The sequence below is a fragment of the Muntiacus reevesi genome, chromosome 18, assembly GCF_963930625.1.
Source record: "Muntiacus reevesi chromosome 18, mMunRee1.1, whole genome shotgun sequence".
NCBI lineage: Eukaryota > Metazoa > Chordata > Mammalia > Artiodactyla > Cervidae > Muntiacus > Muntiacus reevesi.
The window spans coordinates 35440052-35464791 of record NC_089266.1 but is presented as its reverse complement, the minus strand read 5'-3'; the positions used below and the strand labels follow the sequence as shown (position 1 = coordinate 35464791).

The following is a 24740-nucleotide window of genomic DNA, read 5'->3' as shown; positions in this document are numbered from 1 at the left end:
AAAGTCTGAATTGGCTGCCTCTGGAGAGAGAAGTCAAGGCTGATGTGGGGCCAAGACTAGGGGTGATATGATGCGGAAGCCACGAGAGAGCAGAGACCACACAGTAGGAAGAGGACGTAGGAGACAGAGAAAGCAGGCATGAGAGGAGCCCAGATAAAAGGCAGCAGTGGCCAGTCCCCAGGGCAGCCTTGGGTGCTGACAGTGGTCCAGGCTGTCCCAGTCTGTGTGGAAACCTACAGGGGACCTCGCTCGTGAATCTGACTCTTGCAACGCCAAGAAGCTAAGTGACACGGGACTCTACCCACGGCTTCTGCTTGTCACCTGTAACGTCTCTTCCTCCTCCTTGGGGCCATAGCTTATTCATCTCTCTAATCAGAGCATCTGGCCCTGTGCAGGGAAACTTGTAGGTGCCTATTAATATTTGAATAAATAGCTACATCTATCACAACAGTCCTTGGCCCAGCCTTCGCTCAGAAGCTGTGGAATGAGCAGCAGTGCAGATTTTAGATCCAGTACCCATATCAGCCATGTGCAAGGAGGTGAGCTGGGCCAATGAGATTCTTTCTGGGTGACCAAAGTCTAAAATGAGCAATGAAAAGGCATTAGCAGGAGGAGCTGAAGTTTCAAGGGTGTGTGGGGAAATGGAAAAGCTGTATGGACACTCAGTGTCCTCAGGGGTTGGTTTTGAAGGACTTTATAAGGACAAGAAAGGAGACCCCAGAATGGTGGATGTGAAATGCTTCTGTGGCCTATAAAACGAACACAGGTGTCCATGATCAATAAAGCTGACTGTAAGTCTCAGGTATCCTTGCCAATCTACTTGTGTGACTATAAAACGGAGAAGAAACTTTGTGTTCTTTTATAAGTTAATCACTAAAGGGATGTTGTCTATAAGCTTAAATTACACATAATGGCCCATCTCTGGGAAACTTGTCACCCAGGTAATGAGCACTAAGCTAAAATACCTTTGTTTAGCTCATGAGTAAGCATCTTCCTGACCAGGCCCATCTGTGAAAGACTGAAGGCAGGAAGAAATTCCTCCTGGAGTCTGGCCGGAACCAGGACTTTACTCCCTCCTCTTTTAGTGTTAAAAGAAGCCTGAATTCTAACTCAAGGAAGATGGTTCATAAGGACACAAATCCTCCATCTTCTCAGGCTGATGGCTTTCTGAATAAAACCACTATTCCTTGCCCCAACAACTTGTCACTTGATTTATTGACCTATTATATGGCAAAGCAGTATGAGCAGCCAGTCTTGCTGCTCTTGGCCAGCCAACTCTGATTGGGAGATCTTGGGGGTAAGGCCCTAGCAGCTGCCTGGACCACTCGTCCTGAGGGTCGTCCCCTTAAAATTCCCTGAAGCTGCTCTGGCTGCCCCAGCTCTTAGCAGGTGGAGCAGGGAATCAACATCTCATACAGTAGATGAGTCACTCCATGTAACAACTGGAGATTTTATTTCTTCTCCATTTGGGGCTGCTTTCCTTTAGAATAAGCCAATTTGTATTTGAGTGGAGCGTGTGTGCTCAGTCGCTCAGTTGTGTCTGACTTGCAGCGACCCCATGGACTGTACAGCCCACCAGGCTCCTCTTGTCCATGGAATTTTTCATGCAATAATACTGGAGTGGATTGCCATTTCCTACTCCAAGGGATCTTTCCAACCCAGGGACCAAACCCTCGTCTCTTGCGTCTCCTGCATTGGCAGGCGGACTCTTTACCACTAGCGCCACCTGGGAGGCACATTTGAGTAGGACATCATGTTGGAAAGAGGATAAGAGGGCATAGTTGATGGACTTTTATGCAATTTATGTGAATTGGTTTGTTTATTTGATGCTGGCATGTGTGTGCTGTTTGTCTTGTATTTATGTCTTTTAAAAAAATGGGGAATGGGAGTTCCACAGTGAGCTAGTGGTTAGGATTTGATGCTTTCACTGCTGTGGCCCAGTTCAGTCCCTTGTTGAGGAACTGAGATCCTGAAAGCCATGTAGTGTGGCAAAAAAAAAAAAAAAAGTGGGAAATATTTCAACTATGCCTGAAGAAATTCCTCAGAGGTGTATTTTGGATAAGTAGTCTGATTACAGCTATGAAACCATGACTAAGAAGTTGAAAATGTGTGGCCCCAGTACCTGCTAGGATCTCCACAAGGGGTTCATTATGCAGGGTTATCTTGGGACCCCGTGCACCATGTACTGCTCTCCTTGCTTTGTTAATTACATCGAGTGTGGTCTCCCGTGTCATTGGTATCTGTTAAACCGCAAAACCAGACTTGAGGGTTTATTTAGGGTTTTTGGTTTACCCTTTAGGTTTTTGGTTTCATATTGTTTTGGTAGCATTTCTCCAGTTACAGCCAAATCAGTTTTATGATATTTGAAACTTCTACTGATGTCGAATGGAGGAAAGGAATAGAAAAAGTCTGTTCTTGTCTATAAGTGGGACATTCCCAGGGGGAAGAGAAAGATTCCATTTGGTTCCTAAAAATCAACAAAAGCCCCGCCCCAGAATTCAGTCTGGTTGGTTGATGCTAAGGCAAAAAAGCATCCTTTGCATGGTTAGAGATGACCACCTGCTATATGGTTTTGTAGCAGTTTTTGAATGGCTCCATAGTTATTCTGTGAAAAAGCAGGGGAAAATGATGAAATCCTCTTATGTTGTGTGGCTCAGTGGTAAAGAATTTCCCTGCCAATGCAGGAGACCTGGGTTCGATCCCCGGGTCAGGAAGATCCCCTGGAGAAGGAAATGGCAACCCGCTCCATTCCTCTTATATGCAAGCTCTTGTGCTACTGCATCAGGGTGGGAAATGTCAGACAGTTGTTGTTGTTGTTAAGTTACTAAGTCATGTCAGAAACCCAAGGGTGGGACTTCCCTGTGGTTCAGTAGCTAAGACTCGGTGCTCCCAATGCAGGGGCCTCACGCTCGATCCCTGGCCAGGATGCTAGATCCCACATGCTGCAACTAAGAGTTTGAATGCCCCAACTAAGACTCGGTGCAGCCAAATAAATATTTTTTAAAAAAGAAGAAAACCCAAGGGCAGGGTGAGGAAATGTTGCTCCAACCTTCGGTCCAGCTGGCTGTCCCAGCTGCTTCACTGTTATGCCACTATATACACCCCTTCCGCCATCTCTTGCTCCTATTTGGCCCCAATTCTAATTCCTGACTCTGGGGCTCAGAAAGTGGTCAGACTGGCTCCTTTTCCTTATAGGGATCAATTAGAAAATCCTCTGTTAGTTTCTGGGGCACAGGGACCTGGTCTGGTATCAACAGCTAAGACTCAGCAGGGAACCCAGTTTGGGTCAGACGCCACTCCCTGGCAGAGCAATTTGCCTTGCACGTTATCCCCCACTGACTGTGGGGGACTGTAATAAGGAAGAACCTTTTGTGTTCTATTATGTTAATCACTAAAGAAACATTGCCTATAAGCTTAAATTATACATAATGGCCCATCTCTGGGAACTCTGTCTGTTAGGTAATGAGCATTAAGCTAAAATACCTTTGTTTAGCTCACTGGAAACATCGTGACCAGGCCCACAGCTAAGTGGCTGCAGGAAGGAAATTTAACACATCCCCTATAGAGTCTGGCTGGAACCAGGACTTGGCCACCCGCCCTCTCCCCAACTTAAATAGAAGAGAAACCTGACTTCTGATTCAGAGAAAATGGTTCATAGAGACACTAGTCCACTGTCTTCATCTGTTGGCGTTCCAAATAAAGTTGCCCAACAACTTGTCTCTCGATTTATTGGCCTGTCATGTGGCAAGCAGCAGGAGCTTGGACTCAGTAACATGACCTTGGACCTGACCTGGAGTCCTCTTGATACGTTTAGGACAATGGCAACTGCTTTGGTGGACTGGTGTGAGGAAGAACATGTAAGTGTAAAGAGTGCTTCTTACCCCATAAGGAAACACACGGGAAATTTCTTAAAGCAGATTCCTGGCCCCTCCTCTGTGTCATCTTACTAAACTGGGATTCTTTGGGGATGGAGCCTAGGAAACTGCATTTGAAACAAGCATCCCCAGTGATTGCTTAGGGTGGTCCAAGGAGATTTAGGAAAGACTGAAAGGTGAGTTTTGAAGGAGGTGGGGCAGACAGTAACTTTCAGATGTGGCCACAAGGTGGCAACAGAGAGATGAGAAACAGGGATCTCTGCAGGTGCCCACCCAGACAGAGCTGCAGGTGGGCAGACACTGGGACTGGCTCTGGGAGGAGGTGGGCCCTGTTCTGTGGCACCATCTCTTTTGCCATGTAGAGTTTGTTATTGCAGGCTAATCCCCTGTGGCTGCCTGTCTCATTACCGGATCTTTATGGACACTCTGCTTTTGCCAAACTCTGACGGCGGAAACTGCATTTGTGTGACCTTGGTTGGGCTATGGGTAGTACTGAGTGTAGCAGGCAAGGGATGTCACCTGTGCAGGGCAGCTGACTCAGAGGACACCAGTGCAGTGCTGAAAGCAGGACCTTCCACACCCCCTCTGCCAGGTTTGTGGTTCCAGGTGTTCTTAAAGGACCTGCCCACCAGCATCGGGCCTGCTCCAGTCATGAGAGGATCGGGGCTGGGGCTGGACAGCTGGCTGAAGCCCAGGCAGAGAAGGCTGGGATGGGGTGGGGGCAGGGAACTCAGGATGGGGCAGCTGCCTCTGGAAGCAGCCAAGATGTCCCTGGCGGCAGCAGGGGTAGTCAGAGCCCGGAACTAACACCCTCCTCCCCCTCACTCACACACCCTGGCCTGCCCCTGTCCGAGCCTGCCAGAGCTCAGAATAACCTGGGGGACCAGACAGTGGAATGGCAGCGGCTCTGCTCTGCGCCCTGCTCCTCTTGCCGCTTCTTGGTATGGGCCAGGGTCGGGGGAAGAGGTGGGACACACACACACAGGACATGGACATAAAGGGACCGGACAAAGACCGACTGAGACGTAGACAGACATATTTGGTCCCCAGGCACAATATCACTGGTTCAGGAGACAGGCATGGGAAAATACACAGCCTCAGAGACAATCAGAGAAGCGGAGACCTGTAGACCCGGAGGCAGAGCAGAGCGGCTGCTCAGCCTCTCCATGTCCTGACCCTGCTGCTTGGCCCCATCCCCAGGCAGAGGTCAGGGGAAGAACGAGGAGCTGCGCCTTTACCACTACCTCTTCGACAACTATGACCCAGGACGCCGGCCAGTGCAGGAGCCCGAGGACATTGTCACCATCTCCCTCAAAGTCACCCTGACCAACCTCATCTCCCTGGTAAGATACCGGCACCTGCACCCGAGCGCCATCTGGGAGCCTAAAATCCCACTTCTGGCCCCAAGCGCTCAACTCTCTCCTAAAGCTCTCCCCCATCATCTTCATCTCCCACCCGCAGAACGAGAAAGAGGAGACCCTCACCACCAGCGTCTGGATTGGAATCGTGAGTCGAGGCTGGGGAACAGTGAGAGATCTGGTCTAGGGGACCCTTTTCTCCCAAACGCCTCACAGGCAGCGGGGCACACGTCCTTCCGTCCCCTCCCCCGCCCCTAGGACTGGCAAGATTACCGACTCAACTACAGCAAGGGCGACTTTGGGGGCGTAGAAACCCTGCGGGTCCCTTCGGAACTCGTATGGTTGCCAGAGATTGTGCTGGAAAACAAGTGAGGACCGGGCCAGACTGGAGCGAAGCCGAGGTCTGAGGAGGGGTGGGGGTTAGGCTGGACCTGGTTGGGGCAGGGGTGTTGCTCGGGGGGCGAGGGAGCCGCAGATCTGGGCCAACTCTCAGTTTCCTGGAGCCCACAGTATCGACGGCCAGTTCGGGGTGGCCTACGAGGCCAATGTGCTGGTCTCCGAGGGCGGCTACGTGAGCTGGTTGCCCCCGGCTATCTACCGCAGCACCTGCGCCGTGGAGGTCACCTACTTCCCTTTCGACTGGCAGAACTGCTCGCTTGTTTTCCGGTGGGAAGACTTGTTCGAAGGCCCGGGCAATTGAGGGATTAAGGGGTGGGGCCAGGTGTGCGGGGGCGGGGAGACTTCTAATCCGGGGCGGGGCTTTGTGCTGGAGGTGGGGCTAGGCATTCGAAGGAGATAGCGCGCTCTAGTGGGTGAGAAGTAGGGGTGGAAACCCAGGCTTGGAGGCGGGGCCTGGGTAATCAGGTGGAGCGTAATTCCCCTGCCAGAACCCAGCTTCCAGGGCGGGGCCTCAGGCCCGGGTCCCAACCTCTGGGTCGGGGCCCGGATCCTGGCTCCGCAGCTCCCAGACGTACAATGCCGAAGAAGTGGAGTTTGTCTTTGCGGTGGACGACGAGGGCGAGACCATCAGCAAGATCGATATCGACACTGAGGCCTATACTGGTTAGGTCCCCCTACTGCTCCGAAAAACCCGCTTCTAGACGGGTCCCGAGAGGGAACTTGCACAGTGGGGTTGCCCTGGGCCCTCGATGCTGGGACTGACTTTGACAGCCCTGCTTTAACTTGAGCCTTCCCTGAAATCATTCTTGATTGTCGGCCTCGTACTCCTTCCTCCCTTGTGGTGGTTCCGTAAGCTCCCTGGGAACGCCCTTTTCTGACTCAATTACCAGCCCACCTGCCCCACCTGCCCTCGCCCAGATAGCTTTCATTCTCTCCTCGCCTGGAGTTGCAGGACCCCCACCGTCAGATATGGGGACGGAGAGCAGAGCAGGGCGCCACATTCCCCGAGAGCCGGCTGACCGCGCCTCTCCCACCCTGCAGAGAACGGCGAGTGGGCCATCGACTTCTGCCCCGGGGTGATCCGCCGCCACAACGGTGACTCTGCGGGTGGCCCAGGGGAAACTGACGTCATCTACTCGCTCATTATTCGCCGGAAGCCGCTATTCTACGTTATTAACATCATCGTGCCCTGCGTGCTCATCTCGGGCCTGGTGCTGCTCGCCTACTTCTTGCCCGCGCAGGGTATGCGAGTCGCCCAGACCCCAAACCTGGGCCCTTCCTGGGGGGCGGGGCCTGTCCTCATCAGGCTCTCCCTCCAGCCGGCGGCCAGAAATGCACCGTTTCCATCAACGTCCTGCTCGCCCAGACCGTCTTCTTGTTCCTGATTGCCCAGAAAATCCCAGAGACATCTCTGAGCGTGCCGCTGTTGGGCAGGTGAGGGGCGGAGAGGATCCCGGCGGTGCCTACGCGGGGCGTGGATAGCGTGAAGGGCGGGGCCAGACGAGCACGGGGCGGGGCCAGGGGGGTCTCAATACAGAGGGCAGGGCCAATACCTAAGGACTCCGAGTAGCCTTAACTGTATGGTCCCCACCTGGGTTTTATTTGGACGTGGGGCGGGGCTGGGATCGTGGTGGGTTCTTCGGTCCCCCGTCCTCTGCAGTGCTGCTGGACGCCAACTTGAGGTCTCCGGAGCATCTCTGCTGGGGGTGGGCCGGCTCAGTACCACCCAGCCGGGACGCCTCTGGCCCCCAACTCTCCCCTCATCTTGAACTCACCGGTTCTTCAGGGGTTCCGAGGTCCAGCTGGCGTTGCCACTGTTGCAGGAATGAGGCGGACCCCTGCAGACCTCGTCCACACAGGCATAGCCAGGCCCCCTGGAGCAGGAGCCGGGCGCTTGCGCCTGCTGCAGCCCCCACTTGCAGAGCGCCCTGCCCCGTGGCCTGGGCTAACCGGGCCAGGGCTCCGCCCGGATCCCCAGCGTCTGGCCCCGGACCCGGGCCGCCGTCTAGTCGCCGTAGCTCCTGCTGCACCCACAGGGCTGAGATCTGTAGTGGGGATACAGAAGTTGGTGGGGATGCAGAGGTCTCTGCTCCTCAATCCACTTCCCCCACCCCCTCCTCTGTCCCCCGCCCCGGCGCCCCACCTCTAACAAAGTGGCCCCGAAGTTCACTACGCTGGCCGCGGCTTCTCTTAGCACTAGCCCCAGGGTGGGCTTCCCGGCAGGCGGGTTCTCCTGCTCTCGAGGCTCCAGGGACTTCAGTTCTCTGAACCTCTGCTCCAGATACTCATGGGCTGCGGCCGCAACGAGCTCCAGGGAAGACAGAAGCGGGGGCTGGAGGGCTACCTGGAAAGGCACAGGGGCAGTGGTGTCATCGGGACATAGGGCAGAGGTCACCGAGGGGACGCTGGAAACCTTCCCAGAGCGTCTCGAGGTGCAGCCCTTACGGGTATCCGCGTAGGCGCACCTCCGTGGAGCTGTGGAAGTGGTAGACCCACAGCAGGGTTTCCAGGGAACTGGGGGTCCCCTTCATGGTTGCCACTGGCCGTGTGAGGGCGGAGAGAAAGACTGGGCCGGAGGGCGGACCGTCTGGCCCCGCCAGGAGGAGTAGCTTCACGCGTGCGGAAAGGTGCGTTTGTGAGGTCAGAGGACCAGCGGCAGCTCTGTGGCTCAGGGGAGGCTGTGACATCACGAACTCTGGGCTCCTCAGGTACCTCATTTTCGTCATGGTGGTTGCCACACTCATTGTCATGAATTGCGTCATCGTGCTCAACGTGTCATTGCGGACGCCCACCACTCACGCCATGTCCCCGCGGCTGCGCCACGTAAGCACCCGGTGGGCGGGCTCCGGGCAGGAGGTGGGGCTTCAAGCTAACCTCGCCCCGCCCCGCCCCACCCACCCCACCCCAGGTGTTGCTGGAGCTGCTGCCCCAACTCCTGGGCTCCGGCGCGCCCCCCGAGATCCCCCGGGCTGCCTCGCCCCCAAGGCGGGCGTCATCGCTGGGCCTCCTGCTCCGCGCGGAGGAGCTGATACTGAAAAAGCCGCGGAGCGAACTCGTGTTTGAGCAGCAGAGGCACCGGCACGGAACCTGGACCGGTGAGCGGACTGGGCCGGGTGGGCCAAGGGGGGCGCCTTCAAGGGCGAGGCTCTAGATCACCCACCCCGGGTCGCCCCCACCAGCTACCCTGTGCCAGAACCTGGGCGCTGCCGCCCCCGAGATCCGCTGCTGTGTGGATGCCGTGAACTTCGTGGCTTCGAGCACGCGGGACCAGGAGGCCTCTGGCGAGGTGGGGCGGGAGCACCCAGGTGGGGTGGGGCGCTAGGGGGCCTCCACCATCCCTGACTCCTGCAAAGCTGGCTCCTGCAGCTTTTAGGGACTCAACCTGTGCCCACCCCTTCCCCAGGAGGTGTCCGACTGGGTGCGCATGGGGAAGGCCCTTGACAACATCTGCTTCTGGGCCGCTCTGGTCCTCTTCCTCATGGGCTCCAGCCTCATCTTCCTCGGGGCCTACTTCAACCGAGTGCCCCAGCTGCCTTATCCGCCGTGTATGTAGACCTGAGGCCACAGCCACACCGACAAGAATTCCCACTCATCTCCAGGAGGATATTTGAAAAACACCTTGCTACCACTGCTGCATTACTATCCTTTCCCACTGCCAACGATAAATCTGTATTCAACTTCACAAGAAGTCATGCGTGTGCACATGTGTGGGTCGAGCCACCTGGCTGGCATCAGAAAGAGCTGTAGATGGTGCAGGCAGGCTCCTGCATGTCAGCCCTCCGGAAAGCAAGAACCACTCTCACTTCAGTCTTCCTGACCTCCCAGTTTTTCTTGGGCCCCAGGCCCATGTGATCCTCTAGCCCTGTGAGCCTCTCAGAGGCTAAACAGGAGAGACCCATTTGCAAGACTTGCACATTGAGAGGCTGAAGCCAGGCACCTCTGTGGCCTGGCCAGGCTGGAGTGGGTAGGGACCGAACGGTCCCAGCTCCAGGTCCACAGGTTTAAGGCGGAGGATGCCTGGGCCGTCCCTTAGTTATTTCTTGTAGGTTCTCTCAGCCCAGCACTGCCCATCCACCCCCTCTCCTCTAAGGCTCAGGGATTGCAGATTCCCACCCCCTTCATCCCAGTCATGCTGGTGGGCCCTGGCTAGAACCCAGGATGATGAGAGAAAACAGAGTAACCTAGGGCCTGAAGTGGTGGGAGCTGGTTGAATTGTCTTTATTAACAAACGAGATCTCCAAGGCCACTACATTGAGGAGGGGTGGGGGCAGGGAGGGGGCGGGCTACTTGCTGCTCACACTATATACAGATGCAAGCAAGGGGGGGGAGAGGGTGAGAGCTCCCTGCTCCCCCCTCCACCAGGGAAGGGCAGAGGCTAGAAGAGATGGGGGTTGGAAAGGGGTAAATGTTTTGGCTGGCGGGGTCCCCCCTCCATTCCCTGGGGTTTGGGGGGAGGGGAATCATTAAAGTGCTTTCAGAAAATGAGGAAATGGTCCCTGCCCCTGGAGTGGCTGGTGACCCCCCTAAAACCTAGGGCCCAGTGACCCCCCCCAGGGTCTGGTACATTCAAGGGGGGAGCCGGCTCCCCTGACGTGCAAATGATGGGGCCCAGGGCCCTGCCAAGTCAGCAGCAGTGGGGTATGGGGTCCAAGCCCCAAGCACTCTCCTTGTAAGTGGAGAAAGGGGGGTGGGGCTAGGCCCACTCAGTTCCTGGTAGGGGAAGCTGTGCCTCTCCCTGGAAGTTGGGACAGGCACAGTTTTGGGGAGAGAACATGTTGGGGAAGAGGATGGTCACGTGATCACAAAAGCATCAGGGGTCAGAGGTCACGTTCCCAGCAGGCTCCAGTGAATCAAACCAGTAAAAGCAAAAGCCCAGGGAGGGAAGAGAAGGGCGGCCCGGGGAGTCTGGCTGTGGGGGGTGAGCTGGTCCACAGAGGCCAGCCCGGCCCAGGGCCCCGTCACCAGTTCATGATGCAGTTACGGTTCAAGGTCATGAAGTAAACTTGGCTGCTGCCCCCGGAGCGGACCGAGGCGAAAAACACCTGGGTGGGGAGGAGAAAAAGTCACCAAGGTGAGTGGGGCAGCCAAGGTGGAGGTGCCTCAGTTAACTGGGAGGAGGGAGAAACTGCAGGATTTAGTCCCGCAGAGTGCCCCATTCCCCTCCAAAAGGCAGGAACATGTGGCACGAAGGAGCCCAGACTTCTTAGAGACTGAAAGTGGGGGAAGGGCAGGTTGCCTCTCAGGAAGACCTATAACCACCCCTCCCCCAGCTCTGCCCAGGGCCCGGGTGGGGATGGGGGTAGGGGTGGGGATGGGGCCCACACAGTGCAGGGGCCCGGGCGGCTTATCACTCCCACCTTGTCGTTCCGCTCACACAGGAACTTGAGCCTCTGGGCTCGTTTGTGCATGAAGACCCCATCCAGGTGGCCTGTCTCCACAGAGCGGATCTCAATGGCTTTCTCTCCCCAGCCCATGATCTGGTTGGAGCAGATGTAGGCTGGGGGGGAAGTGGAGGGGGGTGGTAAGTGGGCTGCAGCCGGCTGGCTCGGGGACACAGGCCAGGGGGGCGGGCCCCTCACTCACCCACAGAGGTGGGCATCTCTCCCCACTGCAGCACCACGTCCTTGATGATCCGGCCGTACGTGTTGACATAGACGCCCTCATCCTCATAGCACAGCAGCATCTCCATGCCGTCCGTGTTGGGGAGGAAGATGATGGCGTGGGGTGTGATTTGGCTCTGGATCTGAGGAGGAGGAAGTGGGTGGGAGGCCCTGAGGCTGGGCCCAGGCCTGGGGCCCCACCCCGCCCACGTCCCGCCAAGCTTACGTGCACAGGGATGTAGATGTCGTAGCTGTTCCCCGAGTCCACGTCCACAGCGTGGAAGCCGGCGCTGGAGCCGTAGATGACCTTGAGCCGCTGGCCCTCCTCTACCGTCAGGTCCACCAGCAGAGGGCGGTGTGGGAGGTCAGCAAAGGACTGTGGGGGGAGAAAGGGCTCAGGGGATTTGGGCAGAGGTGCCAGACCTTGGAACAGTGGTGGAGGTTGAGGCTTGGGTTACCTTGAAAGCCATGAATTTGTGGTAAGGTTTGGGGGCCCAGGCATACACCTCCACAGAGTTCTTCAGGGCAATGACCAGGAACTTGATGCGCTCGTATTTCACTGGGGGCAGGAAAAGGGGGGATGCAGAGGCTTCCCTGCTTGGGCTGCAGCCCCTCCCCCGGGTCTGTCTACACACCCAACTGCAGGACCCCCCCACCATCTCTGGCCTTCAAGGCTTTCTCAGCCCAGGTACCCATCTTTCTCTCTTCTCATAAACAAATGTGCCCTGGCCGCTGTGTCGTGACCTCCTCACCCACGCGGTAGTGTCCGCAGCCCTCCATGTCCCCCACAGTGGTCCAGCCTTGCTTCTTCTCCACTTCCGGGTCATTGTGCAGAATCTTGTTCCGGAGCCAGGACAGGTAATACACCCGCAGTTTGTTCCTTTTCCCTGAGGGACATAGAACCCTCGCTGGAGGTCTAGCTTTCACCTTCCCACCATCCTGTGTGGACCTCAAGGTGTGAGAAAGTGGGGCCCCCACCTTCCAGTTCCTGTACTGGGGCAGCCCTCCCCCCAGGCGCTGAGCCCTCCTCCTGGGCACCGCCTCCCCCCAACCTGAGATGGTGATGAGCAAGTTGAGTCCCTCCAGCACGTCCATCTGCTGGAAGCGCCGCCGCCCGATGAGTCCGTACACCTTGCCCTGCCCGCTGCGGTCCAGCAGCATCAGCCCGTTCTCCGTGCCCACCAGCAGGTTGACCCCTGCAAGAGGAGCCCTTGGGCAGATGAGGGGCAGAGCCAGGCCCTCGCCTGACCGGCAGTGCGGGGGCACATCAGGCCCTTCCTCTCCTTCCCGCCCCCGGCTTACCCCAAAGGGCCGCACAGAGGATCTCGGAATTGAATCGCTTCTTGTACTTCCGAATCTCGGGGGTTTCACTGTGGGCCCGGGTGTTGGTGGGGTTCACGTTGACCACAGAGCCTTTCCTCACGTCGTACTGTAGCTGATCGAGCCGACTGCCCTCTCCACCCACCAGGGCTGCGGGGAGAGGAGAGGAGAGGGGAGTGGGCTGAGTCCTGTCACTCTGTCTCCCTGTATCCCACACCCCAGGATACTCCGGACCAAAAGGCCTGGCAAAGCCCTTGCTCCTTCACGCGGGTCCCTGGGTCACCTCTGAGCATCCTGCCCCGCCTTGGGTCAAGGGGGCCCCAGAAGCCCTACTGCCTTCGTGCCAGGGCAGGTGTGGGCCACAGGGCAGGCTGTGACCACTCAGTGAAGCCTGTTATCAGAGGCCACCCGACCCCTCCCCAGGCCTCCTGTCTCACCTGTAATGGGAATGGTGTCCCCACTGCCTCCGGGCTGGTAGATCCCCAGGTCCACAAACATCGTGAAAGAGCTCTTGCCAGGGGCTTTTACCAGCCCACGAGACTGGTACTGTGGGGTGGGGGTGGCAGTGAGGCAAACATGCCAGACCCCAGCCTGGGCCCACCTCTCCTGTTGCACCCTGGCCAACCGGCTCCCCAGGGCTCCCCCAACGCCCCTGGGCTTCCTGCCCACGGCCAGTGACCTCTTCTCACCCCGTGGAGCCACCTCCACCCACTTACATCACTGCCTCCGTCCTTCAAGGGGGGGCTTTGACCTTTGCTGCTCTCGGTGGGCGAGTGGCTGGGCTGGACCACGTCTGGCAGGTTTGTGTAGCCGTTGCTGTCGGCGTGCAGCAGGCTGCGTTCCTCCTCGGGGGTCTGAAGGAACAAAGGGAAGGGGGCCAGTGCTGGGGCCGAGGAGGGGCAGGGCAGGCTGGGGCAGAACGGGGGAGGAGGGGCACTCACTCTCTGGACCACCATGGTGCCACCCCCGTAGGGGGTCTGGGGCCCGGCTATCTCCTCCACGTCGTGGACCACCATGGTGCTGACGCTGTCTGTGTCTCCATCACTGCTATGGAGAGAGGAGGGTCAGGAGGCCCTCCGGGCCCTGCCTGCCACCTGAGTGCCACAGGGAGCAGATGCGAGCCGGGGCACGGGCACCTGCAGTGTCTGCTGGCACCCAGCAGCCCCCGCCCCCTGCCCCGCACTGGGGGAGCGCTGGCTGTCCTGAAGGGGCGCTCATCTCAGGACAGTGAAGGACAGCGGGGGACACCAGCCCCCAGGCCTGTATCCCGTTCTCTAGGGAAGGGTAGGAAGAACGGGCTGGCAATGACGGCCAAGGCCCCACTCGGGGGGAAAAGGGAACTGCTTTCCCTCAAACTTGACCCGACACCCCCTCCCCCAGCACCTGTTTCTCAGGCACCTCTGGCAGGACGTGTCCCTGTCCCGGGACGCCCCCATACCGGGCCCCAGGCGTGTCTCTGCTCCCCTCTGACGGCTCGCCGTTGCTCTCCTCCTCATCGTCCTCGCTGCTCTCCACCTCCTCGCTGGATGACGAGTAGTCCATGGCCTTCTTGGGAGGCCGGGGCGCCTCATCCAGGGTCCGCTCTTTCAGCAACACAAAATCCTGCCGGGAAGGAGCTGCGTGAGGCGGGGAGGCGGGGGTGCTGCGGAGGCCGGAGGAAGGCAGGGAACAGGAGGGGCTGCCCGCGGCCCTGCTCACTAACCTCGCCAATGGCTCGCTTATAGCTCTGGGAAGGGCCGCGGGGGAAGAAGGGCAGCCAGGAGGAGGCAGGAGAGAGGTTAAGAAAGGTTAGTAACTGGGAAGGGCCACCCTGTTAGCCCACAGACGCTCCAGCCTCAGACTAATGATGGCCCTGCCCCTGGCACCCCGCTCTCTGGGGCTCCAGAGGCTCCACAGTGGCCCCCAGGTCCCAAACCATGAGGAGACGGGAGGGGGCCACCTGACGACTTACTGCGGGCCGGCCTGGCCGCGAGCGGTGGTCATCGGGCTTGGCTTTGTTCCCAGGGGAGAGCACAGGGGAGTTGTCCAGTTTGGAGGAGGCTAGACGTGGCAGGTGGGGGAAAGGAGGTCACTGATGCCTGCCCAGGGGCTGGCCTCAAGCCCAGCCTGGTGCCCACGCTGCCCAGTCCAGAGCTGCCAAGGCGGGGTCCACCCTAGGGAGACTGCCCCCGGGGCTGGGCTCACCGTACCTCCCACCCGGTTCCGCTCCAGCGAGCCAGCTTGCGGGAGGTGCCCGTGAGAGGCCGGGAGGACGCTGTCCGAGCGCTCCCAGCCGGGGTCGCTCCTCCTGAGGTCGGGGTTACTGTGGGAGGGGCGGAGGCAGGGTCAGGGTGTCCGCGCCCCAGGAGGCTGAGCTGCACCGCAGAGGGAGCCATCACCAGGGGGGGACAGGTGGCAGAGTGAGGGTGGGAGGGAGCAGGGGGGACAGCTCCATTACCTACAGGCGTTGGGCGGGCCGGGGGGCGGAGCAGGGGGCCCTGGAGGCTTGGGGCTGCCCCGCTCTGCCCGCCTTTGCAGATAGATTTGCCAGGCGGAGTTGCTGCGAGGTCTGTGGAGGGAGCACAGGGTGCCCGGGGGCGGGGCGGGGCGGGGGCTGAGGTGACTGGAGCGGGGCTCGCCCACCCCTAAGCGGGCAACCTGGCACACTGCCCTCTGCCGCCCGCCCCGAGCCCTAGGCTGCTGCCCGCCCCCAGCTAGGCGTTACCTAGCACGGACCGCCTGCGCTGGCCGGGACCCTCCGGCCCCACTGGTGTTAAGGGCAGTGGCGATTGATGAGGTCCTCTGAGGCACCTGAGGAGGGAAGGAAGTGGTCAGGGCTCCGTGACGGCACGGCGGACACCAGGCCCCTCTTCGAGACCCTGGAAGGGGCACCCCCCGCCTTGATGGAGAAGCAGACTTAAGTCGGGGAAGCTGATGGCCTCTGTCCAAGGTTCACAAGGCGGGGAGACGGCAGAGCTGGGATCTGAGCAGCAAGTCTGCCCCTGGTGCTCCCTGAAGCCCCGGGGGCCTCTTCTGCTCCCACACGCACCATGGAAACACCTGGACACACTCGCATGCCAGCCCGCCCACCAGACATCAGGGTGACCCCTGCGGGATGGGCCAGGCTGGACTCCTCACCCTTCTATTCCCTTCAGACCCCTGAGCTTGCATCCACCTCGCCCGCTGACCAGCCCCGTTCCATCCCCCCCATTCCTCTGCCCTCTTCCAGCTCTGCGAGGCTGCCCTTACCTTTGGAGGGGCCTCATTATCAGGCCGGACCCAGGCTGGGGGGTTCGGGCTGGGGCCAGGCCCTTCGGAAGTGGGGTCTGAGTTCTGCCGGATGACGGCTCCTCGGGCACTCGGCGTGGCGGTGGGTGCGGGCACGGCGGGGTCGGGGTCGTGGGAGGCGGGGAAGGCAGCCAGGTTTCGGGTGGGTTGGTCCTGCAGGGACTGGGAGCGGGGTACAGGCGCTGCATATGGCTTCAGTGGGACCCGGTGTGCCACCAGGCTCTGCGGGGAGAGACCAGGGAGGGTGGGCCGCCTGCTCTGTGGCACGCCCCCACATGGGAGCTGGGGCCTGGGCGGGCAGGAAGGGGCAGGTCACGCCTCCGAGTTCCAACTATCCATCGAAAGGGGCTCCTGGAGCCGGAGAACAGGTAAGACAGAGACAGACGCGTGCCTGTCTCTGCCCGCGTGTCCTGAGGTCTGTGGCCCCTGGCTCTAGGCATGTGCATGTGTGTGTACACGCGAGGCCCCCCATGTCTGTGTGTGAAGACAGGAACAGGGAGAGACTCACCTTGTGCGGTCCCTCCTGGGGCTCCACCGGCCTCTGCATAGGAGGAGTTTGGGAAAGGGGTCCTGGGGGCCCGGGGGAGGCCTGGGGGACGGGGGGCTCAGGCCCTGTGCTGCCTGGCTTGCTCTTGGCCAAGGGGGAGTTCTGCTGTTTGTTCATCCTCGTTCTCTCTTCCACCTGTGATGTGACAGGACGCCAAGCAGGACGGCTTTTGTCCTGTTCTCCAAGTCACATCCCGACCTCTCCAGTACCACCCCGGCCGCACCGCCTGCCCTTTCCCTCCCTGGGGCCCCCCATGCGCAATGACCGACGGAGTCTCAGGCAGCACAGGAGGCGCTGAGTACCTCTCGGGCCCAGGCTGGCTTGTCGGCAGGGTTGACGCCCCGACCGTAGTGATACAGGGGCTTCCGGTCCCCAGGCAGGATCTGCTGCTGCTTCTGAAGCTGCTGCTGCTGCTGCTGCTGCTGCAGGGACTTGAGGTAGGCGTGCTCCTGCTGCAGCTGCCTCTGCAGGCGCTCAGACTGCCGTTGCTCCTCCAGCTGCTTCCGCTTGTATTCCTGGGCCCAAGGGTAGGGAGAGGGGGCTCAGCAGGGTGAGCCCTGGAAGCCAGAGCAGGCACGCCCTTGCTCTCCTCCAACTGCCTAGAGAGGACAGGTCTCTTCCCTTGATGCCCAGGTGACCCCTTCCCCTGAAGAGCTCCCGTCCCACTGCAGCGGAGATGATCTGAATGCGCGTCTTCCCAGGGGAAGCTGGGGACCCCGTTACCAGCAGCAGGGCCTGTTCCTGGAGCAGCTGTTGCTGAAGGATCTCGAGCTGTCGCTGCTCCTCCTCTAGCCTGTGACGGATATACTCCTGGGGGGCGGGGTGGGGGGCAGAGGGCAGGGAGAGAGGGAGAGGCGGGGGGTGGGGGGTGGGGGGCGGCAGCGGCGGCGAAGGAGTTGGAGGATGGGGTCAGTGGGGTGAGGATGCGGAGGAGGCCGGGGTGAGGGGTGGGAGAGAGTAAAAGAGAGGCCCGGGTGGGATGAGCCCCACAGAGGCAGGGGATGAGGAGGACACCGGGGTGGAGGCCCCATGAGGGAAGGTGCAGGGGCAGGAGTCAGGGAGGGGGGCAAAGAGATGGGGAATGAAGGCACAGAGACAGGAGGAGCGCAGGGAGCCAGGGCCGGGGGTTGAAGGGTGGGAGAAAACAGAGAGAAAGAGTGAAGCTGGAAAAGATAGGAGGAATTCTGGGGGAGGGAGAGAAGGGGAAGGGGCCTGGGGAGCAGGGCAGGCAGGCAGCAGGAGCAGGAGGGGAGGCCAGGGCGGGAAGGGGTGAGTCCGGTGTGCACTGGGGGCGCTGTACCTGCTCGCGCTCGGCCTGCCGCCGCTCCTCCTCCCGCCGCAGGGCCTGCATGTCCTCCAGCCGCCGCTGCTGCTCCTTCTCCTGCAGCTTCCGCTGCTCCCGCTCCCGCCGCTGTTGCTGCGGGTGAGGCGACAGGCAGCCTGAAGGACCGCACCAGACACAGGGCGGCACTGCACGCGGAAGCAGGGACCCACTTCAGCCCGCTTCTGTCCCTCCTGGGCTGGGCTCCATCTCACTGGGGAAGGCGGTGAGAGCGGGTGGCTTCAACTTGCTTCTACAAACCTAACTACCCTCACACGAGAGCCCAGAGGGGCCTGGCTCGGGAGGAGCTGATGTCTAAATGGCTGTAGGCTTGGGATGGGAAGCTGCCAAGAGGAGGGGGCCTAACTGGATAGAACTGTCCCCTATCCATTCCGTCACCAAACAAAACCCAGAGTCCACAACAGTGACCCCTATGTCCCGGCTACTGGCCTCTCAAATGAACCTGGACCCTAATGGCCAAAGGGAGTGGGCTGCAGTGATAGCCTTCAGCCACAAGAGGACACCAGGTGCTCATGCACAGAAAAGGGACTTAGCGAGGGACCCTGGGCAACATCAGTAGCCCAGGTCACATTCACTTAATAACTTTCACAATCTTTCTGCCAAAAAATAAATAAATAAACGAAGGAAAGAAAGAAAGAGCACAAGCCCTAAAGATACATCAGGCCTTTTCCAGGAAACACCTTGGTAGACACAGATTTTGGTTACTCTGCTACCTGAAAGCCGTATTTATTAAGAATAATTTGTACTAGGCTCTCTTGAGCAGCCTTTCTTGAAAATTATTTTTCGTTCAACGAAGATAGGGGCCCACTTTGGGGAGCAGTACGCAGGCAGTGTGGACACTTCTGCCTATCTCCTGCTGCTTGAAAGTGAAAGTCACTCAGTCCTGTTCGACTCTTTGTGACCTCATGGACTATACAGTCTGTGGAATTCTCCAGGCCAGAATACTGGAGTGGGCAGCCTATCCCTTCCACAGCGGATCTTCCCAACCCAGGAATCAAACCAGGGTCTCCTGCATTGCAGGTGGATTCTTTACCAACTGAGCTATCAGGAAAGCCTACTGCTTAGATAACTTTTAAATTAAGCTCAGCCCTCCATGAACTTTGGATCATGTAATTGTTTCAACAAAAATCCCATCATTTAAGGCAAAATTTTAACCAATCTATAACGTCTCTTCTTCCCCACCGTGCCCCCTGCAAAATAAATACCTTTATACACACATACAAAGTACTTTTTAAAATTGGGATTTAAAAAACTGCAGCTACTTAAAAATAAGATTCTCTATTAATTAAAATTAATTTCTCCCCTCCACCTCCAATTAGTGCACTGGACAAGCTTGTAGGAAGCAAATCTAAGCCCCAACAACCATAACTAAAAGGAGGGCCTTTCAAGGGATCTTATTTACCTACAGATGGGGCACCTGCTGGAGGGACAGGTGACCAGGACAGGGAGGGGTTTGAGCAGAGACCCTCAGCCTCCCCGGGTCTGAAGGGAAACAGAGCAGGCAAACCCCAGAGCTGAGACTTACATACAGACACGAGGAAAGGGAGACAGAGTGGCTTTTTTAGAAAACTCCGCTCTGAAGGGACGCTGAGGGTACCACCACCCACACTGGGCTGGCGGGTGCCTTAGGGGCCCCTCAGAGAGGACAGAGCCCTTCCCTGCAAGTCTTAAGGCAGGGGACTGGGAGGCCCCCCTCGCTCCCTCTTTCTTCATGTTGCCCTAAGCGGTCAAGCGGTGGGACCAGGACCCGGTCAGGTCAGGCCCTTCCAGGAGGGCCCGCCCCTCGACCTGCCCCGCCCCCACACCTCCTCAACCCGCCGCCGCTCCTCCTTCTGCTCCTCGATGCGCCGCTGGCGCTGGTGCAGGAGGTGCTTGATGTGTGCCTCCGGGTCTCGCTGTTGCTGCTGCTGCAGCTGCTGCTGCTGCTGCTTTAAAGCCTCCGAGTTGCTCTTGTTCTCCTGCTGGAGCCGGAGGAATTCCCGGCGGAGGGTCGACTCCCCCGGCACGTTCATGATGGAGCTGGGCAAGATGGTACACCGGAGTATCCGGGTCAGAAGCCACCCTCCCCCCGGGAGCCCTGAACAGGTGCTTCGGCAACCCAGATGGGATCGCCTCGGGTCGCTCCCGGATGACCGGAGACCTGTCCTCCCTCTGCCCCGCCTTGAACCTGCACTCCTTCAACACCCCAGCCTGCAGCCCTGAGTTCCCTCCAGCTCCTGCGTTCGTTCCGTTCCGTCTCAGCACACAGGGCCTCCGTCCCATGGTTCCAGCTGTCTGTGCTCACCACCCCCAGGCCGAGTCCCCGAGCCAAGGGCCACTGCTGTCCCTGGATGGTGACGGTCCCCCCTCCGCCTGCCAGGCCCACCTTGGCTCTCCTTCCTCTCCGTGGCTGTCGTCCTCCTCTTCGCTGCCGCTGTACTCATACTCCGTCTCCTCTGCAGGGGGGAGATCACTGCTGTTTCTTCACCCAGTGCCCCAGACCCCACCCTAGCCCAGGGATAACCAGTAAGGTCTGTCTGGATGGCACACCTCCTTGGAGCAATGGGGGCGACGGCGGGTCCCAGGTTTGGGCCTTGACAGAGATGGGGATAGGACCCCGCAGTGGGCGGGATATGGGTGGGAGGTGTCCTCGCATTCACACATGCACATGAGCAGTTCTAGACCTCCCCACATAAAGTGGAAAAAGCCCGCTGGGATTGGAAGTTTGGGAAGGGAGATCTCCTTGGACAGGGAGAGCTGGGCGTGGAAGGGGGTCTGAGGGGGAGCCAGGGCTGGTGAAGAGGAGTAGGGGTGGTGGATGTATGTTCCAGACCTGCCACCTCCCTCCCCACCCACTGACCTTTCTCGCCTCGCTTCTTCCGGGATCTGTCGATGTGGTCCTTGAGCTGGATGCGGACCTGGCGCTCGGTGGGCTGGTCGCGGATGAACGGGAACTTGAGTAGCTGCTCGGTGGGTGGGCGGCTCAGGTAAGCCTTGATGAGACACGTGTCAATGAAGTCAATGAACTTCTTAGACCTGGAGATGATGGTGGCTCATGTCGGAAAGGGGGTGATTCCAGGAAGAAGGGGGGACTCATTCATCCAAAAGTCACCGACCTTCCTCCTATCTCCCCATGTCCCCCACACCAGGTGCCCCCCTAACCCGCCCCCTCTTCTGCAGTGCAGACCCAGGGCTGGGGGTAGGGGGTAAGGGGGAGGCCTCTTTGCTAAACGCCAGTCCCCCAAGACCTACCATTTCTTGGACTTGAGCCTGGGCGGCGGGTTCCGGGGGATGAGGAATAGGGCTCGCATGGGGTGCATGTCACATAGAGCTGGAACACAGAAGAGGCGCCATCAGCTGGTCTCACCGGCCGCCCGTGACCCCACCTCCTCCCTACAGCTCCTTCTGGGCCCTCCCTTCGCTCCCAGAACCTGCACTTACGGGGGGCTCCCTCTGCCATCTCGATGGCTGTGATTCCTAGAGACCAAATGTCACTCTGTGGAGGCATGAGAAGAGGGACAGGTGAATGCTGCTGACCCCTCTCCCACTATCCCCAGCCTCTCTTCTCCGGGTTGCTTCCTGGTCCATACCCTTTCTGAGGCCCCTCTGCTCCAATCCTCACTGTCCTCCAGCTCCCCCACCCTCCCCATCCTTACTTTCCTGGCCACAATCCCTTCCCCAGCCTCACTGCTACCACAACCCTGGGCCTTCATTTCTTTCCCCGACCTGCTCAAGCTCCCAATATTTTCAACCTGCCCATTGCCCCCATCTCACTTCCTACCCTTGGCTGCCTCCCCGCCCATACCCTGTAATCATAGGTGGCATCAGGGTTCTCATCACAGGCGATGACCTCAGGGGCCATCCAGTAGGGGGTCCCGATGAACGTGTTCCGCCTGCCCACCGTGCGGTCCAGCTGTGCGCTCACCCCAAAATCCACTGGGAGGGCAGAGTTAGAGGCCATGATGGAACGCTGCACCTGTGCCCCGCTCGGGGCTGTCCTGTGCAAGCCCCACCCGGCCACCTCTTCACCCCATCAATATCCATCCCAAAGGCCCTGACCTAGTCTTCCTGTGTCTGCGGGAGAAACCAGGGTGAAAGGACCAAGGGATAGCATTCCAGGCAGAAGGGGCCAAACAAGCCCATCTCCCCAGAGGGGCCGGCCCAGCACCCGCACACACCAGGGAGCACACAAAAAGCTTCTCCAGCGGCTTTCAGCAGAAGGCGGCGCGCAAATCCCCCAGCCGGTAGACAGGTGGGCTTGAACCACTAGAGGGAATGAACAAACGGGTCCCCAACTCCGTGCTAGAGGTCAGAAGGTCTCAGCGTACCTAGCTTGACCTCGGCATTCTCTGTCAGCAGCACGTTCTGCCCCTTGATGTCTCGGTGGATCACCTTGTGGGCGTGGAGATGGGCCAGACCCTGGGGCAGCAGGGGTGGGAGGAGGTAGTCTTGGTGTTAGAGGACAAGGATGTGAGTCGAGGGGTGGGGGAGGCACCGGGCTGGGCTGGGCTGGGCTGGGGGAGCCGTCCCTCTCCAGCTGGGAGCCAGGAGCCCAGGTAAAGGCTCAGCTTTGGGGGCAGTGTCCTCGGACTGGAGGCTCTGGAGGACCCAGCTGCAGGGTCCCAAGGAGAAAGGGCAGAGCTGGGAAACAGAGGTGCTGGGTCCTTCTGAGGGTTCTCCACCCGCACCCGCATCAGGCCCTCTGCTCCTGGGGGCACAGTTCCGCTCCCTCTCGGTGAGTGCAGGGAAGGCCCGCCTCCAGGGAGATGGGAACAGGAGGCGGGGGTGGGGGGGGCCTGGCTCACCCGGAGGATCTCCCTGCAGATGTAGGCTATACAGTCCTCCTTCAGGGCATTCCCTTTCGTGTTCTTCACCAAGTCCGTTACAGAGCCAGCACCACAGAACTCCATCACCAGCTATGGTCCCAGGGAGGCACCGGGGGGAAAAGTATCTGTCAGCAAGGCCTCCGTCCCCTGCCGGGCCCCTGGGGGAGGACTGGAGTCCTTGGTCAGAACCGTATGAGCTGGAGGGCAGGGCCCATGAGACCCCCACACAGACCTCGGTGAGATTAGGAGGGAGACACAGGGCAGGTGGGCTCAGGGAGGTGATGGTCTGGGTCCAGAGGAGGAGCCCAGGGAATCCCTGAACTTGCAGGCAGAATGACGTGGGTTTGTGCATTCTCCCTGGGGAAGGGGCCAAAGCTTCCATCAGATCCTCAATGGGACCCATAAAACCCAAACAGTGACGAACCACTGCTCCAGAGCAGGGGTCTGGCAATCTATGGCCAAGAGGCTGAGCATGGTTTTTACATTTTTAAATGGCTGGAATAAAAATCAAAGGAAGAATCACATGAAATTCACATCTTAGCATCTTAAATAAAGCTCTTTGGAGTCCAGGGACATTCCTGTTTTCATCTCTGCATTGTCTATGGCTGAGCTGAACAGTTGTTAGAAGCTTATGACCCACAGAACCCCACATATTTACTGTCTGGCCCTTTAAAGGAAAAGCTGGTCAACCCCTAACAGAGAGACAAGAAAGGGGCTCAGAGTCAGCAAGTCCCCAGGTCTGCTAGAGAGACAAGACAGAGCCGGGGGGCTACCAGAGAGCTGCAGAAGGGAACCTGAGGCTTCAGCACAAAGTCTGTAAACAGACCAGGCCGAGGCCAGGAGATGAGAAGAACTCCGGCTGGCTGGCACCTCTAGGGACCCAGAGCAGAGGCCAAACAAATCCTTGGGGATCAGTACTCCTGTCCAAATATTTTCACTGTATGCTTCCTACAAGCTGCATCCAGTGCAAAAAAAAAAAAAAAAAAAAAAAAAGGCGGCCTGAAGTACCTATATTTGCTTGCGCCAAAGAGGTAATTTGTACATCTGGGGCGCCCCTCCCACACCTGGATGGAAGGATGGGGTCCACAAGGGGGCGCCGGGTCACTAGCACTCAGCTTCTAGCCCTTAATAATCTCCCACTACACACAGCTGGTTACCTTTCTCTGCATGTGTCTCTCCCCACCCAAAAAAGACTAAGTGCCTTGGAGGCAGGGACCACAACTCATGACTATCTGTGCAGGGTACACAGAGGGCGCTCGATAAGTACTTGTCCAGCAACTGCTGGGAGGGGGACCTGGTCTGAGCGCCAGTCCCCCAGCCATGGCTGTGTTCCCTGCTGCCCTTTCCTCCTGCTGGGCTGAGCCCCAAAAAGGGTGAGGCCGGGGAATTAGCAGGCAACAGTGCCCAGGCCGGGAAAGGCGATGACTCTTAGGAATGTTCCAAGCCTGGAGGGAATTTGGGGGAGGCCCCAAAGAGCTAAGTGAGCTATGGCCAAGTAATTGGAAAGTAATTGTCCTGAGAGGCTTGTGCGCTGCTGGGAGGGGCCCAAGTCTCGCCACCACCCACACAAATTTGATGTGCTGCTTTCTCAGGAGCTTTGATCAGAAACAGGAGAGCAGATGCACTAACTGGGGCAGGCCAGGGGCGCTCCTCACCCAGAGCTGGTCGTCGTTCCCTGGGGGGCTCTTCTTGATGAAGGCCCCGTAGTAGGTGGCGATGTTGCGGTGGTGAGAGTATTTTTTCAACATGTTGATCTCCTGTTTGATCTCTTCCTCTTCATCCTGCGTGAATGGGGGGAGGTGAACCCTGAGAGTCCCCCCCGCAAGCCCCCTTCTCAACACTCCGACCCTCCCCCTGCCCTACACACCCCTTACCTCCGTGACGTCCATGACTTTGATGGCAGCCAGCTGCCCAGTCTTGACATGCCGACCCTGCAGGACGGACAGCCAGGCATGGGGGGTCAGGTCTGCACTCAGGAGGGGCTTAATTCTGGGAGAGGCCACAATTTTTGGCTGCTTTCTATCTTAGAAAATGCCCCTGGCTAGACACCTCAGTTTATGAGTTGGTCGTAGGAAAATCACCACACCTGGATTCCAAGTGCTAAGCTGGATAAAGGCGAAGGGTCTCCTCTCCTGAAACACTCAAGAGGGATGAGGTAGAGACACTTGTGCTTTGTCCCAGCCTCTCTGGCTTAGACAGCCTTGTCTGAAAGTTAGAGCAGGGAGTG

General features: G+C 58.7%; 3 protein-coding genes across 18 annotated transcripts in view; 1 reads left to right on the top strand and 2 right to left on the bottom strand.

Annotated features, from left to right (window-relative positions):
* Positions 1–4272: 4272 nt before the first annotated feature.
* On the top strand, positions 4273–9320 carry CHRNE (cholinergic receptor nicotinic epsilon subunit). Of its 5 annotated transcripts, none has more exons than XM_065909231.1 (12): positions 4273–4467; positions 5076–5218; positions 5337–5381; positions 5492–5601; positions 5744–5899; positions 6195–6295; positions 6674–6874; positions 6952–7066; positions 8341–8455; positions 8541–8727; positions 8812–8918; positions 9036–9320. In XM_065909231.1, exons 1-12 carry the CDS (start codon positions 4293–4295, stop codon positions 9183–9185), a joined length of 1605 nt encoding a protein of 534 aa, XP_065765303.1. In that variant the 5' UTR covers positions 4273–4292; the 3' UTR covers positions 9186–9320. The 5 variants fall into 5 exon arrangements, with proteins under 5 accessions (XP_065765303.1, XP_065765305.1, XP_065765304.1 ...); XM_065909233.1 differs by lacking the exon at positions 4273–4467 and adding an exon at positions 4674–4816; XM_065909232.1 differs by lacking the exon at positions 4273–4467 and adding an exon at positions 4674–4816 and having other exon boundaries at positions 5737–5899; positions 6121–6295.
* On the bottom strand, positions 7393–8208 carry C18H17orf107 (chromosome 18 C17orf107 homolog). Its single transcript, XM_065909628.1, has 3 exons — positions 8098–8208; positions 7776–7976; positions 7393–7677 (listed from the first exon to the last, which is right to left on the bottom strand). Exons 1-3 carry the CDS (start codon positions 8161–8163, stop codon positions 7393–7395), a joined length of 552 nt encoding a protein of 183 aa, XP_065765700.1. The 5' UTR covers positions 8164–8208.
* Positions 9321–9834: 514 nt separating the features above from the next.
* The window catches only part of MINK1 (misshapen like kinase 1), a 46535-nt gene continuing 31629 nt past the window's right edge, over positions 9835–24740 (bottom strand). Inside the window, exons 3-34 of one of the 12 annotated variants that reach the window (XM_065911099.1) lie at positions 24388–24444; positions 24169–24294; positions 22493–22603; positions 22016–22106; positions 21493–21623; positions 21129–21183; positions 20940–21018; positions 20548–20723; positions 20074–20143; positions 19514–19727; positions 17667–17783; positions 17090–17176; positions 16669–16881; positions 16328–16501; positions 15781–16041; positions 15257–15342; positions 14990–15100; positions 14742–14854; positions 14504–14592; positions 14255–14278; positions 13991–14154; positions 13494–13599; positions 13269–13406; positions 12990–13098; positions 12535–12702; positions 12285–12428; positions 11985–12119; positions 11691–11791; positions 11459–11608; positions 11216–11375; positions 10990–11129; positions 9835–10674 (exon numbers count right to left, since the gene is read on the bottom strand). In XM_065911099.1, coding sequence (XP_065767171.1) covers positions 10591–10674; positions 10990–11129; positions 11216–11375; positions 11459–11608; positions 11691–11791; positions 11985–12119; positions 12285–12428; positions 12535–12702; positions 12990–13098; positions 13269–13406; positions 13494–13599; positions 13991–14154; positions 14255–14278; positions 14504–14592; positions 14742–14854; positions 14990–15100; positions 15257–15342; positions 15781–16041; positions 16328–16501; positions 16669–16881; positions 17090–17176; positions 17667–17783; positions 19514–19727; positions 20074–20143; positions 20548–20723; positions 20940–21018; positions 21129–21183; positions 21493–21623; positions 22016–22106; positions 22493–22603; positions 24169–24294; positions 24388–24444 — 3984 coding nt within the window. In that variant the 3' untranslated portion in view covers positions 9835–10590. The remainder of the gene's footprint in view (positions 10675–10989; positions 11130–11215; positions 11376–11458; positions 11609–11690; positions 11792–11984; positions 12120–12284; positions 12429–12534; positions 12703–12989; positions 13099–13268; positions 13407–13493; positions 13600–13990; positions 14155–14254; positions 14279–14503; positions 14593–14741; positions 14855–14989; positions 15101–15256; positions 15343–15780; positions 16042–16327; positions 16502–16668; positions 16882–17089; positions 17177–17666; positions 17784–19513; positions 19728–20073; positions 20144–20547; positions 20724–20939; positions 21019–21128; positions 21184–21492; positions 21624–22015; positions 22107–22492; positions 22604–24168; positions 24295–24387; positions 24445–24740) is intronic. The other 11 variants (XM_065911100.1, XM_065911102.1, XM_065911106.1 and 8 more) reach the window with 11 other exon arrangements.

Excerpts from the sequence above, each read along its gene's own strand:
- CHRNE (XM_065909231.1), top strand. The coding sequence starts at position 4,293 with ATGGACACTCTGCTTTTGCCAAACTCTGACGGCGGAAACTGCATTTGT. Across the intron at positions 5,219-5,336 it reads TGACCAACCTCATCTCCCTG|AACGAGAAAGAGGAGACCCT; the intron begins GTAAGATACCGG and ends TCCCACCCGCAG. Across the intron at positions 7,067-8,340 it reads AGCGTGCCGCTGTTGGGCAG|GTACCTCATTTTCGTCATGG; the intron begins GTGAGGGGCGGA and ends TGGGCTCCTCAG.
- C18H17orf107 (XM_065909628.1), bottom strand. The coding sequence starts at position 8,163 with ATGAAGGGGACCCCCAGTTCCCTGGAAACCCTGCTGTGGGTCTACCAC. Across the intron at positions 7,977-8,097 it reads ACTTCCACAGCTCCACGGAG|GTAGCCCTCCAGCCCCCGCT; the intron begins GTGCGCCTACGC and ends GTGCCTTTCCAG. Across the intron at positions 7,678-7,775 it reads TCGGGGCCACTTTGTTAGAG|ATCTCAGCCCTGTGGGTGCA; the intron begins GTGGGGCGCCGG and ends TCCCCACTACAG.